This window comes from Glycine soja, chromosome 5, assembly GCF_004193775.1.
Source record: "Glycine soja cultivar W05 chromosome 5, ASM419377v2, whole genome shotgun sequence".
Taxonomy (NCBI): Eukaryota; Viridiplantae; Streptophyta; class Magnoliopsida; order Fabales; family Fabaceae; genus Glycine; species Glycine soja.
Window position 1 is genome coordinate 42423501 of NC_041006.1, and position 12914 is coordinate 42436414.

The window sequence follows — 12914 nt, forward strand, 5'->3', positions numbered from 1 at the left end:
TCAAATTAATTCTGATACTTATTTGTATCATAGTTAATAATTCAAATACAATTAAAAAGAATAACTTGTTTCATCATTAATATAAATTTAAATTAAAAGAAAATTTACATCACCATTAATTTTATTACCATTAAAAGAGATAATGTGTGTTATTATTAAAATAATTTGTATGATAATTATGTAAATTTCAATTTAAAGCCCACATAGACAGATCTAAAATATATTTTTTTGGATATTTCCTGTATCTGCTGTGTCTGTCTGTCCCATTTCATTTCACCTCTCTTTCCTAACCCCCAACGCCACGCCACTGTCACTTTCTCCACCAATGTGCACCAATAGCAATAATAAGAATCATCTCTCACTTCTCCATTAAAATTAAAATCCAATCTAATCTGGGTTTCCCTTTCTCCCATCAGAGGACAAAGCTTCCAACTTTGCGGGATTCGTATTTGTTGTTTCAGTGCTGTGATGGGGAAGGTCGCGGTGGGAGCTGCGGTTGTCTGCGCCGCCGCCGTCTGCGCTACGGCGGCACTGGTGGTGCGCCACCGCATGATTAGTTCCCGGAAGTGGAGTCGCGCCATGGCGATACTGAAGGAGTTTGAGGACAAGTGTGGGACCCCAATTGTGAAGCTTAGACAAGTGGCTGATGCCATGGATGTTGAGATGCACGCAGGTCTCGCATCTGAAGGTGGTAGCAAGCTCAATATGTTGATCAGTTTTGTCGATAATCTCCCAACTGGGTTCGTAGATTTATCTCTTATTTTTTTCCATCGGTTAGCTTTTTCAATATTAGTGTTTTTTAATTTGGCTTTTTATATCAATAACAATGAGGCATAATTGTTTCGGACACTTGAGGATCAGGATGTCCCAGATTTGTGGACTGACCGTTTGTCCTGTTCGCTGGAACGTTGATCTTGTTGTGTTATTTGACATGTCTAATCAATTTTTTGTTTTTTGTGCGTATTGTTTATTTTATGTTCCTGAATTCTGAAATTCTGATATGATGTACAGGATAAATTAGATCAGTAGTTGGCTTCTTTATATGCCTTTTTGCCCCATTTTCAAACTGATTTTTTTTATGATGTTTATATATATACATTACCTCCATTATGATCATATCGCAAAAAAGATTAGAGATTTTTGTTTAACGAACATCTGGGGTTTTGAATCTCGAACGAGATTTGTCTGGTATGATGGTTCAAATGATACTATTTTTTAGCACTTCAGAAGTCACGTGATTAAATTGGAGGAATTCACTAGCAAATCATTCATGGTAATAAAACTATCCACTTGTTAATGGTTCTGTTCTGTCCGTCTGGAGTATAACGGTTTATTGCTAAAGCATTTGATTGTTTATATTGTGTTTTGAATAATCTGCTGTCAAGATGCTGAGAGAGCAAGTATGTATGATTAAGTATTACATTGTTATTGATAACAAAAATTATAAATATTTAGAAATATGAATTTGTAATTCTTAAAGATTTCTTCTGTGTTGAGTCATTCTTCACCTTGTTACAGGGATGAGGAAGGACTCTATTATGCACTGGATCTTGGAGGCACAAACTTCCGTGTCCTTCGTGTACATTTAGGCGGGAAAGACAAAGGTGTTATCGGCCAGGAGTTTGAAGAAGTTTCAATTCCTCCAAATTTGATGACTGGCTCTTCAGAAGTAAGTTTGTTATGGGAAAATCTATCTGAGTATTAAGCCTGCCTACACTTTGATATATGTATGTTATGTTGTTACAGGCATTGTTTGATTTTATAGCAGCAGCTCTTGCAAAGTTTGTTGGTTCAGAACCTGAAGGTTTTCATCCTCCCCCTGGCAGACAAAGAGAACTGGGTTTTACATTCTCATTCCCAGTGAGGCAAACATCGATTGCATCTGGGACTCTAATAAAGTGGACTAAAGGTTTCAATATTGAAGATGTGGTAATTCTTGTCAACCTGATTACATTATATTCAACTTTATTTGGGCAACCATTTTTTCTTCTAGTCATTTATTTTGATTGATCTATCATGTATTTGTTCACAAACTCACATGAGTCTCTCGACTTCACGCACACTATGTCACTACCACACTATTGTTGTGTTAAATTACGAGTCCAGATATTGCAACGTTTGCCTTATTATGGTTCAAAATTGTATCATAGTCATAGGATCTCTTTCTGTTTTCAAAGAGAACCCTCTTCTACTAGGTTTCTCAGACATTCATTGACTGAGCATCGTAATCTGACAGTTACTCCTTCATGGTTTGTTTGTAGGTTGGTGAAGATGTGGTGGGAGAACTAACCAAGTCCATGGAAAAAATTGGCCTGGATATGCGCGTTGCTGCTCTAGTCAGTCTCATTCTCCTCTCTTTTGGATTTCTTTATTTTTTATAGCCAGGATTTGAGCATGATGGTTTCCAGTTTGTGTCTGACAGAAATTTGGAGTTATAAGGTTTTATGGCGTTTGTTTTTATATATTTTAAGTAATTCTTGTTTGCTTAATATCTTAAACTGGAAATGAGATGAAACTTGGTGATTTGATGTAGGTTAATGATACCATTGGAACATTAGCTGGAGGCAGATTCTACAATCAGGATGTCGTTGCTGCTGTGATTCTTGGTACTGGGACAAATGCAGCATATGTAGAACGTGCACATGCTATTCCAAAATGGCATGGCCTTATACCAAAATCAGGAGATATGGTAAGTAGGTTATGAATGCGTGTGAGATTTAGTTTCTTGTGTGATAGATTTGTCCTTATTGTGTGTGATACAAAGCATGCTGATTACTTCTAAGTATTATAGGTTATAAACATGGAGTGGGGTAATTTCCGATCATCACATCTTCCTCTAACAGAATATGATCTAGCTCTGGATGCTGAGAGCTTAAACCCTGGAGAACAGGTAATAATCATCTACTATATTTATTTGTTTAGTCGATCTATGTTACTCTAACAATATTCCACTATGATTCACAGATTTTTGAGAAATTGATTTCTGGCATGTATTTGGGGGAAATTGTAAGGAGAGCTTTATTTAAGATGGCCGAAGAAGCTGATTTTTTTGGAGATACTGTTCCCCCCAAATTGAAAGTTCCTTTCATACTTAGGTATGATAACTTATTAACTTATACCACCAAACATAGTTGTTAACAGTGCGCTGTTGTAGCAGTATGGAGCGACCAGAGGCCGCTATTCTAGACCCTAGTGGAGCACTTTTGTGTAGCGGGAGTTGCTGCCGCGAATAGTGGCTAACCCAAAATTCATTGTCGTTGTGGCTACTGGTGTTGATGGAGGAAAATCCTCTCATTATCTCTGCTATTGTGGGACACTGGTCCTGTTTTTTTTTGGGTTTTTTCCCGTATATATATTTCAGTCTTTGTTTGAGAGATAGGGAGAGACCCACTCTGTTTCTGTTGCGAGAAGTTGAGAACGAACATAAGACCTAACAGTAGTGCTGGTGAAGAGCACCTCTGTTTCTGGCAAACCCAAGGATCAGGTGTTGTTTCCAATTTTCCTGTGAACCCTTACCCTTGTTCGGTTGTTCCTCCCTATTGTTCTGGTCTCTCCTACATAGCTCTTTGTCCCTTTCTCTCCAACAGCACTCTCTGTTCTCTGTCTAACAGACTGACACATGTGTTTCATTTCATTGTTCTGTCCTTTTTTCCCTTGTCTTCTTAGGGACGGTTTGGTAGACATGACAAAATAAGTGAGTAAGGGGACCATTTGGGTAAATAAATTAAGCACTTATGTATAAGTTGTTTCTATAATGGATGAGAAAATAAGGTGATGTTATTTTCGGATAAGTCTTTTTCATAAGCTATTGGTGTTACTTTTTCATCCAAAATTGGGATAAAAGTTTTTTTTTGCTAAGACTGGTGGCCTTTTCATTTTCAGCACTCTGTATTCTCATACCAATCAATCCTAAAAGTGGTATTCACTTGTCATTTTCATTTTTATTCCCTAGTTTACTCCAATGCTTACACTACCGATTTCTCCTTGTTGAGTTGTATAAACTTCATTGCAACACATTATTTTCTGCTGAATGCTTTTGGAGTTCTGACATCATTTTCTTTAGGACGCCTGACATGTCAGCCATGCACCATGACACAAGTTCTGATCTGAAAGTAGTTGGAAACAAATTAAAGGATATATTAGAGGTATGCATGCTCTTCTACCCTTGTTGGAATATGACTATCATCATGTCTCACATCATCCTATAAATTGCTTTTCCTTGAATTGATAAGATAAACCAAACTACCTATTGTTTGTGATCTGTCAATAAAAAGCATTCTGATTATGTTAAGGGCAATAAAAATTGGTGTTTCTGACTCCCCTTCCCTAATAGGAAATATATAGGTTTTTCTTACTGCCTTCCTTTTTGTCAGATCTCTAACACATCCCTAAAAATGAGGAAGATTGTTGTTGAACTGTGTGACATTGTTGCTACTCGTGGGGCTCGGCTTGCTGCTGCTGGTATTTTGGGCATCCTTAAGAAAATAGGAAGAGACACGGTTAAGGTTGGGGAGAAGCAAAAGTCAGTGATAGCTTTGGATGGGGGATTGTTTGAACACTACACCAAATTTAGAGAATGCTTGGAGGGTACCCTGAAGGAATTGCTGGGAGATGAGGCTGCTGAGACCATTGTCATTGAGCATGCTAATGATGGCTCTGGCATTGGTGCAGCCCTCCTGGCAGCTTCTCACTCCCAATATTTGGGAGTGGAGGAGTCTTAAATTTTATTGCCAAACAAGGGAAAGACGTGTAATACTAGTTTCATTTTTTGCATAGGTAATAGATCAACACATTGAAGCAATGGTGCCTTGCAGCTGGTGACCGGGGCATTCATTATTTTGGTTGCGGGGTTTGTTTCTCCTTCGTTAAGGAATAATGTCAAAGATATAAACTTAATCTTGAGTGACTAGACACCTTTTGCGGAATGTAGCCAACGAGAATAAAGCAGGACTTAATGTATTGACAAGGCTAACCTTGTATTTGGAACAGGACTTTTAAAATTTTAAGGAATTTAAAATGATTAGAATTTGAATTGCTTTAATTTTAATTTCCTTCATTTTTCAAATGTTTTGTTTGGATAAATCAATTTAAATTTCTTTTATTTTAATTTTTTTGTTTGGATAAGACAATTCAATTTCCTCCGTATGCAAAATTTCAATTTTATATTTTAAATAGATGAAATTTTAATATTAAACTTTATAGAAAATAAACACAATCTAATTTTAAAATATTAATTAAAAAATATTTTTAATTTTTAATAATTTATAAATACAAAATATTAATAATTTTAACTATGATTGTTTTGCCTAATCACAAGTGATGTTTTTAAACTGACATTAATCAAAACTATTTTTCAGTTGACATCAAATAAATTTTTTTTGTCAAAGTATGTCGAAAATATTTGTCAGCTGACGTCAGTTGGGGTTATTTTTTAGCTAATGTTGGTTGACTTTATTTTTCAGTCGATGTTAGTTAGATTTTTTTTACCAACGAGGCTAGGGTTTGTTTGACCAACACTAGATAGAGTTTTTTTGAATGACATTGACCAAGACTATTTTTAGATAACATTAGCCTAAAAATTCATAGCAAACGTTGACAAAAAAATCTACCAAATATCAGCTAAAAAATAACTTGGTCGATGCCGACCAATAAAACATACGCGATGTCGGCTGAAAAACATCATTTGTTAACGTTGGATCAAAAAATTTCTAGTCGAAGTTAAATAAAAAATAGCATTGACCAATGTCGGACAAAAAACCTTACCCAACATCGGCTATAAGATAGCCTTGACTGATTTTGACTAAAAAATAGTTCTCATCGATGTCGACCGAAAAAATTCTAGTGGATGTTGACTGTAAGAGCCTAGTCAATATTGACTAAAAATAGTCATGCACGATGTCGGTCAAAAATACCTAGCTGGTGTTAGCAAAAAAATAATCCTAGCCAACATCAACAAAAAAAACCTAGTTAATGTGGTTAAGAAATAACTATGACTGATGTTAGCTAGAAAATCCTAGTTGATGTCAGTACAAAAATCCTAATCGACGTTAACTAAGAAAATCTAGTTGACATCAACCAAAACACCCTAGTTAACATCAGCTAAAAAATAACCCTAACCGATATTGACTAAAAAATAGCTTTGATTGATGTTGGCTGGAAAAACCTAATTGATGTGAGCTGAAAAATCCTAACAGGTGTCTACTCAAAATTTAGTCATGACCAATGTCAGTAGAAAAAATCTAACCAACATCAACCAAAAAAATCATTGGTCAACATCAATTGAAAAAACCTAGATGACAACAACAAAAAAATAATCTTTGGCCAATGTTAGCAAAAAAATTTCATGACCGATGTCAGTGACAACCTTCTTGGTAAACAATTTGTTAGTATAAGCGATCAATGAAACCTTAAGGCATGTTTTGACTCTAGTTATCTTTCAAGATTCACCTAAACTTTTTTTTTTGTCCAAAAAAAAAAAGAAATTATTTTACTATTGGGTTAATGTCACTACCAAGTTAAAATGAAGCCTGTAATTTCAAGAACCGAATTGGTAGTTCACTCTCATATTCACTCTTACTATCCTCCATACCGCATGATCAGTGTAAAGTGTAAACTGCTGGCTGGATACCTCAAGGAAGGACTGATACAGATACAACAATGCCATGGTCAAACCATACTCATTTTGTAAATAGCCTCAGACATAACATAAATGATAAAACCCGAAAGCTTTTAAACAATTTTTCCATGGAAAATGTTTGAAGAATAAGAAGAGGTATTGATGGGGTATTTAAAATTAGGGAGTGTCCATGTATCCCAGTTACAAATTGGGCGTTGGTTCACTGAACAAGTTCCATTCCATAAACAGCCAAATAGTTATTATGCGATAGCATTCATTCTGCAAAGTAGACTATAGATACAATACAATGCATGTTTAAAAATTTCAGGTATTGGAGGAGGGAGGAAGAGTAACATTGTTGAGTCGCTCAAGGACCAAAATAAGAGCCTGAGTGCCCAAATTACCTTCACCGTGAGCCCTAAGCGACACATAAAGCTGTTGAGCGAGAGCCAAGCCAGGCAAAGCAATCCCCATATTCTGACACTCCTTCAAGCAAATCCCCAAATCCTTAACGAAGTGGTTCACGAAGAACCCCGGTTCCAAATCCCTATTCAAGATTCTCTTTCCGTACAAATCAAGCGACTTGGAACCGGCCGCGCCGGTGGAAATGGCGTCCAGGTACAACCCCACATCCAGCCCCGCCTTGTGCGCGTACACCATCCCCTCCACCAACCCCACCATCGTCGAAGCTATCGTCACCTGATTCGCCAGTTTCGCGAACTGTCCCTTCCCACTCCCTCCCATGTAGTTCACTTTCCCCAAATGGGAGAACAAGGCTTCCATACGCTTCACCGTCGATTCTTCCCCGCCGGCGAAGATTGCTAGGGTTCCGTTCTTCGCGCCGCGGTCGCCGCCGGACACGGGGGCGTCGATTGAGTGGCAGCCTTTGGCGGTAGCGGCGTCCGCGATTTCGACGGCGAGGGAGGGTTCGGAGGTGGTCATGTCGACGAGGACGCCGCCGGGGCGGAGGGCGGAGAGGGCGCCGGAGGAGGGGTGGAGGAGGACTGAGCGGACGTCCGAGGGGTAGCCGACGATGGAGAAGACGACGTCGGAGCGGGCTGCGACGGCGTGGGGGGAGGGGGCGAAGTAGGCCCCGAGGTCGAGGAGGGGCTGGGCCTTGGAGGGGGTGCGGTTGAAGACGGTGAGGGTGTAGCCGGCACGGATGAGGTGGGCGCACATGGACTGGCCCATGACGCCCGTGCCGATCCAGCCCACGCGCGTGTTAGATGGGCTTATAGTGGGCTCCGCCGCGGCCATGAAGTGCCGGACGATGGAAGTGTGGAAAAGGCGGTGTAGTGAGCGGAGACTGAGAGAGGGTAGAGGCATGTCTATTGCCACATATATATACTATGAGTAATAAGGGAGAACTTGGTTAGAGTTTGACATACACACGTCTAAAGATTTAAATTTCATGATGAGAATGAAGGGTGCTGTGACTTGTGAGGAATGATAAACGGTGGAGAAAAAAAGGATTGTAAAAGAAATCATCTCATCTCATCTGTACAGCCATCGGAATTAGAAAAAAATTATTTACCATCACTAATCCACTATAGTTTTAGCGTAAAATTACAAGAGACTAGAGACTAATAAAATATACATAAAACTAGTCAATATGTATAAAAAGACCAGAGACTAAATAAGAGGTATATTTCTAAGAACTGAAATGTGTTAAAAAATGTATGTGACTAAAACAAATAATTTTTTTAGTATAAAGACTAAAAAGTAAAAGTTTATAAATATAAGTACCAAATAAATAATTAAACAAATCTTTTCTCTCTCTATATATTAACGTGATCTTATCAGATGAAAAATTCTAATACCTAGCCTTAAAATATCATCAAACGTTTTCATTTTTTAAGTTTATTTTTTTTAATTTTAATTCCCGTAAATTTATGCCTTTTAATCTTATTCTTATAAAATATTTTGTATATTTTTAGTTTCTTTAAAAATTTATAAGTATGTGATTTTTTTAATTTTGGTTTTTATAATATTTTATTTTTTTATATTTATAATACCATAAGTTTGATCTTGCTGAGACCCAAAATGAATTTTTTTATCAGAATTAAAAATAAAAAAAATATCTTACACCACCTACAGTTCCTCACTGTTTCTTGTGGTTACTGAACTCAATCATCTGGTATCAGAGCCATGTAGCTTCATGATCTTGTTTGGTGTCTGTTAGGATTGTGGGAAAGGGTAGTTAATTAGGATAGTTAGAATATTTGTGAATTGTTAGTTAAAGTGAATTAGTGACTAATAAATAGGAGGACTGGAGGGAAGGAAATTCGTTACGATCTGTTGTCCTTTGTAAATTAAGTATTTGCTCTTTTGTGAAAGGAGAAATCCTTTGCGAAGTTAAAACCTTGTGGATATCGTTGAATGAGAGTTCTCTCTCCTTTGTTCTGTTCTCTTTTGTCTCAATCAAACAAGAAATACAATATCTCTTTCCTTTTCTCCATTTCTGTTCCAGGTTCCTAACAGTCTCATTGGTGAATGGTGAGGTATCTGAATATGGTGGTTGATAACTGTTGCCATGCAGTTCCAGTTCCAGCAGATTGAACTTTAGGATACAGTGATACACACTATGCTTTGCATAAATTACCTGATAAATTTCCATGCTTAGGTCTATGGTTTATCCTGAATTCTCTAAAGAAGATACTTTTACTTTTTATTTTTGTATTTGTTCAAGCCATATTTCATTGTTGATTCATTTCCCCAGCAAGTTTGAAAAATTAATCAGTGATTCTTAATATTCTGTATGATCTGAAGATTGAGCATAACTTCATTTTAGATAGATTTTTTGTATTTCTACAATTCATTTCATACTGCCTTGCAAGAACTGTAAGACCAAAAACACTCTCGGTCTACCATGGAGTCTTCTGTTCAGTGTTAAATTTGAGAAATTTATCATTTATAGATAACGGATTGTTAGTAAAGGAATGATATCATAATAGGACTGAAGCATCACCAATTTTTACTGATGACCCTTAAAAAAAACATACAAACATCTACATGTTTTTTTTTACCGACGAATGTTAATCGTTAGTTTGTTAGTGGGAGAGATTTGAGTCCAAGACTTCTCCCTTCTCTCCTCTCCCACCACTAAGCCAGCCCTATATAAGTCCCAAACAATAAACCACCCTTGCTAAGTTTACCCTTAGTAAACAATAAGCTTCTGCCCTGCCTTTCAAAAAATAAGAAAAAGCTTCTGCTGTCAAGAACGAGGTTCCTGATTTATGTTGCTCCTGGATGTACTTATATGGCAGCAGTTATGGCCGTTTAGCAATACCATTTCTCATTATTGTCTCCTGTTACAAAAGTGTAGATAATGCTCCTCAACCCTGTCTGATCCATTGAGGGAAGACACACACGTACACACAAATAAGACGGCCATAAATATCTTTGGGGAAAATAAGAGGATAGAGTAGGGACAAGGTGACAATGTTCCCTGTGCAATTGCTTCACTATTCAATAATATACGCACATATAGCAGCAAAGCAACCCAGCGGGAAAAAACACTCCTAGTCCTAGATGCCCCAAACTAGGGAATGCTTTGTTTCTTTCCATCCTTGTATGTCCGTAGTTTTTATCACCCTAAATTTGTAGTTACAAGTACATGAAAGTGAATCATGTTGCTCGTAATTCTTTGACTAATATTACTTTTAAAAAGTTGAAAATAAATGCCTCTTAACCTCTCACAATCCCACCAGAAAGTAGCAAAAAAGCATGATTGACTCTAAAACCATTGAGGTTACATAGATATAAGTTTAGTGGTGAAGGAAAAAGAGAAGGAATGAGAAGTTATTGTATGAATTCTTATAACAAAAACTAACATGTTAGGAATACTGACATTTTAGCAAAAAAGCACGATTGACTCTAAACCCATTGAGGTTACATGATTGTTGAGTTAGCATAAGCTTAAATTTGAGTTGTACACGATGTTTGATTTCACGTTTTAGATGTGATTTTTTATGTTTTGTATGTGATTATAAGAAATTAATAGTTGTCGATTTTATCTTTCATATGTGATTTCTCGATTTTTGATGTGTTTCCAAATATGTTAGGAATATTGACATTTTAGCAATTCAATTAACATAAATACATCCAGATGCAAAAGTGTTTTGCTCATGTCCTTTTCGTTATGTTTTAATTCTATCTTTTGTCTAGTATTTTTCTTTTTGACTTGTTTTTTCATTTAATTTTTGTCTTAAAAAACAATCCTGTTTAAAACATAATTTGACCCTAAATGTGAGCATTTCCCTCAACAAAAAATTGAATTTTAATTCACTAGTTGTGAAGGATTGAATCACTAATGAACATCAATGACAATTTATCAAATACTTAATTCCCTTTTTTTTCCCTACATTTTGAATCACTATTTTTGGATGAAAATCAATTGTATTTCACCTCTACATTAAAATTTCAAACACACCATTTAATTAAAGATGTATTGCACTGTTGAGAGATTTATTTATTTTAAATAATCTTGGTATTTTAAAGGATTAATTCTTAATTCTTTGGTGAGAAAATGCTGTGTTAAAAAAAAAATTGTGCTTACCGCTCTAAATCCATATTATTTATCAATGAAATAGATAATGATATTTTCTTTTTTGAAGCGGAATTGTATAATAATTTTCTTTCCTTAGAAGAAAAAAACTTGAAAGGTGAGGTTTATATCTAATTATTCATGGAGTCAAGAACGGAAGGTTGGAATTTTTTTTCCTGATCATATATTGCAAATCACGCCATTGATAATGTTGTCAACAAATTGCAATGGGTCACATGATGAGTAGTATTGCATTAGAACATCGAAAGCAATAGCTGGCAATACCATGTGAATAAGGTGGGGCAGTTACACATGGATAGCAAACCCCATCTCTTTATCATGGCACATATGCTTCTTTTCCCTTCAAGTTTATACAAACAATTACAATGTCGTGGCTTCAGTTATGCCACTCTGAGTTCAAGGTCCAACTAAAATAGAACAAGCATCACTTCCAACACTTTGTTTACCACGTAACGTACGTTAAACTACAGCTACTATTTTATTCTAGTGATCCATGTTGCATTGTTTGAATTAATTATTACAACCTTCGATTTTAATTCTCTATTGAGTCTTGAATAGAAGCATGCTTCACGGATTCTCACATGGGCACTTGTTAGAAAAGTTAGAACCAAATCAGGATATTTCTTCTATTGTTTTCTTGTTAATTTGATGTTAATATCCACCATTGGCATTATCGAATTATCTAATAAAATTGAAGGAATTAAGAGGAAACTGCAATCAGTTTTTTTTTAAAACTTGACGAACATGTAATAGAGAACATCAACATCTGAACATAGTACATGCTAATGCTGCTGTCGGGTTACAGTAGCATGGAATAGTAATAAAGTTTACACGTTAATTCTTTATTATTGCCTATAAAGTTGCATGCATCCTAAGAAAGGCACCTTCCTTCTGTCAACACATGACACCTTGCAAGCTGCCATTCTTCTCTCAACCTATCAATAACCACCCATCCAACGGTCTGTCCCTCTTTCCTCACTATTTAACTTTCCAAAACAACAAAATTTGAAATTAAAAAAAAAATCCTTTTCTTAATACAGAATAGCAGACATATATAAAATAAAATAGTGTTTTATTATCAGAGAACATTCCTATTAAATTCTTCGATTACATTTCATATCAAACAAAGTTTGGTGAAAATAACTATGGGTTTGAATTTATTTTTGATGCTGATTAGTAGTTTGCCTAGTTGGGTTTATACGATGAATTCCAACAGACATTCCATACAATCGGCTCTATTTACAAGAACATTGGCGAAATTTAATTTCTATTGGTTTGATTTTTGAGTTCATCATCCCTATATTATATATATTTTCTAGGATTTGGATTTTTCTTCTTTTAAACAAAATTATTATAATGAATATTTTAAATTCAAGGACTGCCATTAAGATTTGATGATAGAATTACATATTTTTCTGGAAAAATTATGATTTTTATATTTTGAGAACAAAAATTTAAAAGTATATTTCCAACCTGATAATTGAATCCAATAAATTAATTTTTTATATATATTTATTTAGTTTGATTTGAGTTTACTGAAAAAATTAAATCAAAGTAATTAATTTTTATTGGTTTGATGTTTTTTCCTCTCCAAAATCAAACTGAACTGACACATGTGCAACTCTAATATTACAACTTTTTTTTTATTTGAAATTTTATTTTGAAAATTATTATTTGTTCTTTTTAATTTTTATATACTTTTTTTTATGAATCTTCCCTTTATTTTATCTG

At 35.5% G+C, this 12914-nt stretch overlaps 2 protein-coding genes across 2 annotated transcripts; one reads left to right on the plus strand and one right to left on the minus strand.

Annotated features, from left to right (window-relative positions):
* The first annotated feature begins 235 nt into the window (after positions 1-235).
* LOC114413545 (hexokinase-1-like) lies at positions 236-5032 on the plus strand. Its single transcript, XM_028378006.1, has 9 exons — positions 236-740; positions 1519-1669; positions 1747-1929; positions 2262-2336; positions 2534-2689; positions 2792-2890; positions 2965-3095; positions 4064-4145; positions 4374-5032. The coding sequence occupies exons 1-9, from the start codon at positions 469-471 to the stop codon at positions 4719-4721; spliced, it is 1497 nt and encodes a 498-aa protein (XP_028233807.1). The 5' UTR covers positions 236-468; the 3' UTR covers positions 4722-5032.
* A 1683-nt stretch (positions 5033-6715) lies between these two features.
* On the minus strand, positions 6716-7995 carry LOC114413546 (probable 3-hydroxyisobutyrate dehydrogenase-like 1, mitochondrial). Its single transcript, XM_028378007.1, has one exon. The coding sequence runs from the start codon at positions 7940-7942 to the stop codon at positions 6941-6943; it is 1002 nt and encodes a 333-aa protein (XP_028233808.1). The 5' UTR covers positions 7943-7995; the 3' UTR covers positions 6716-6940.
* Positions 7996-12914: the final 4919 nt, after the last annotated feature.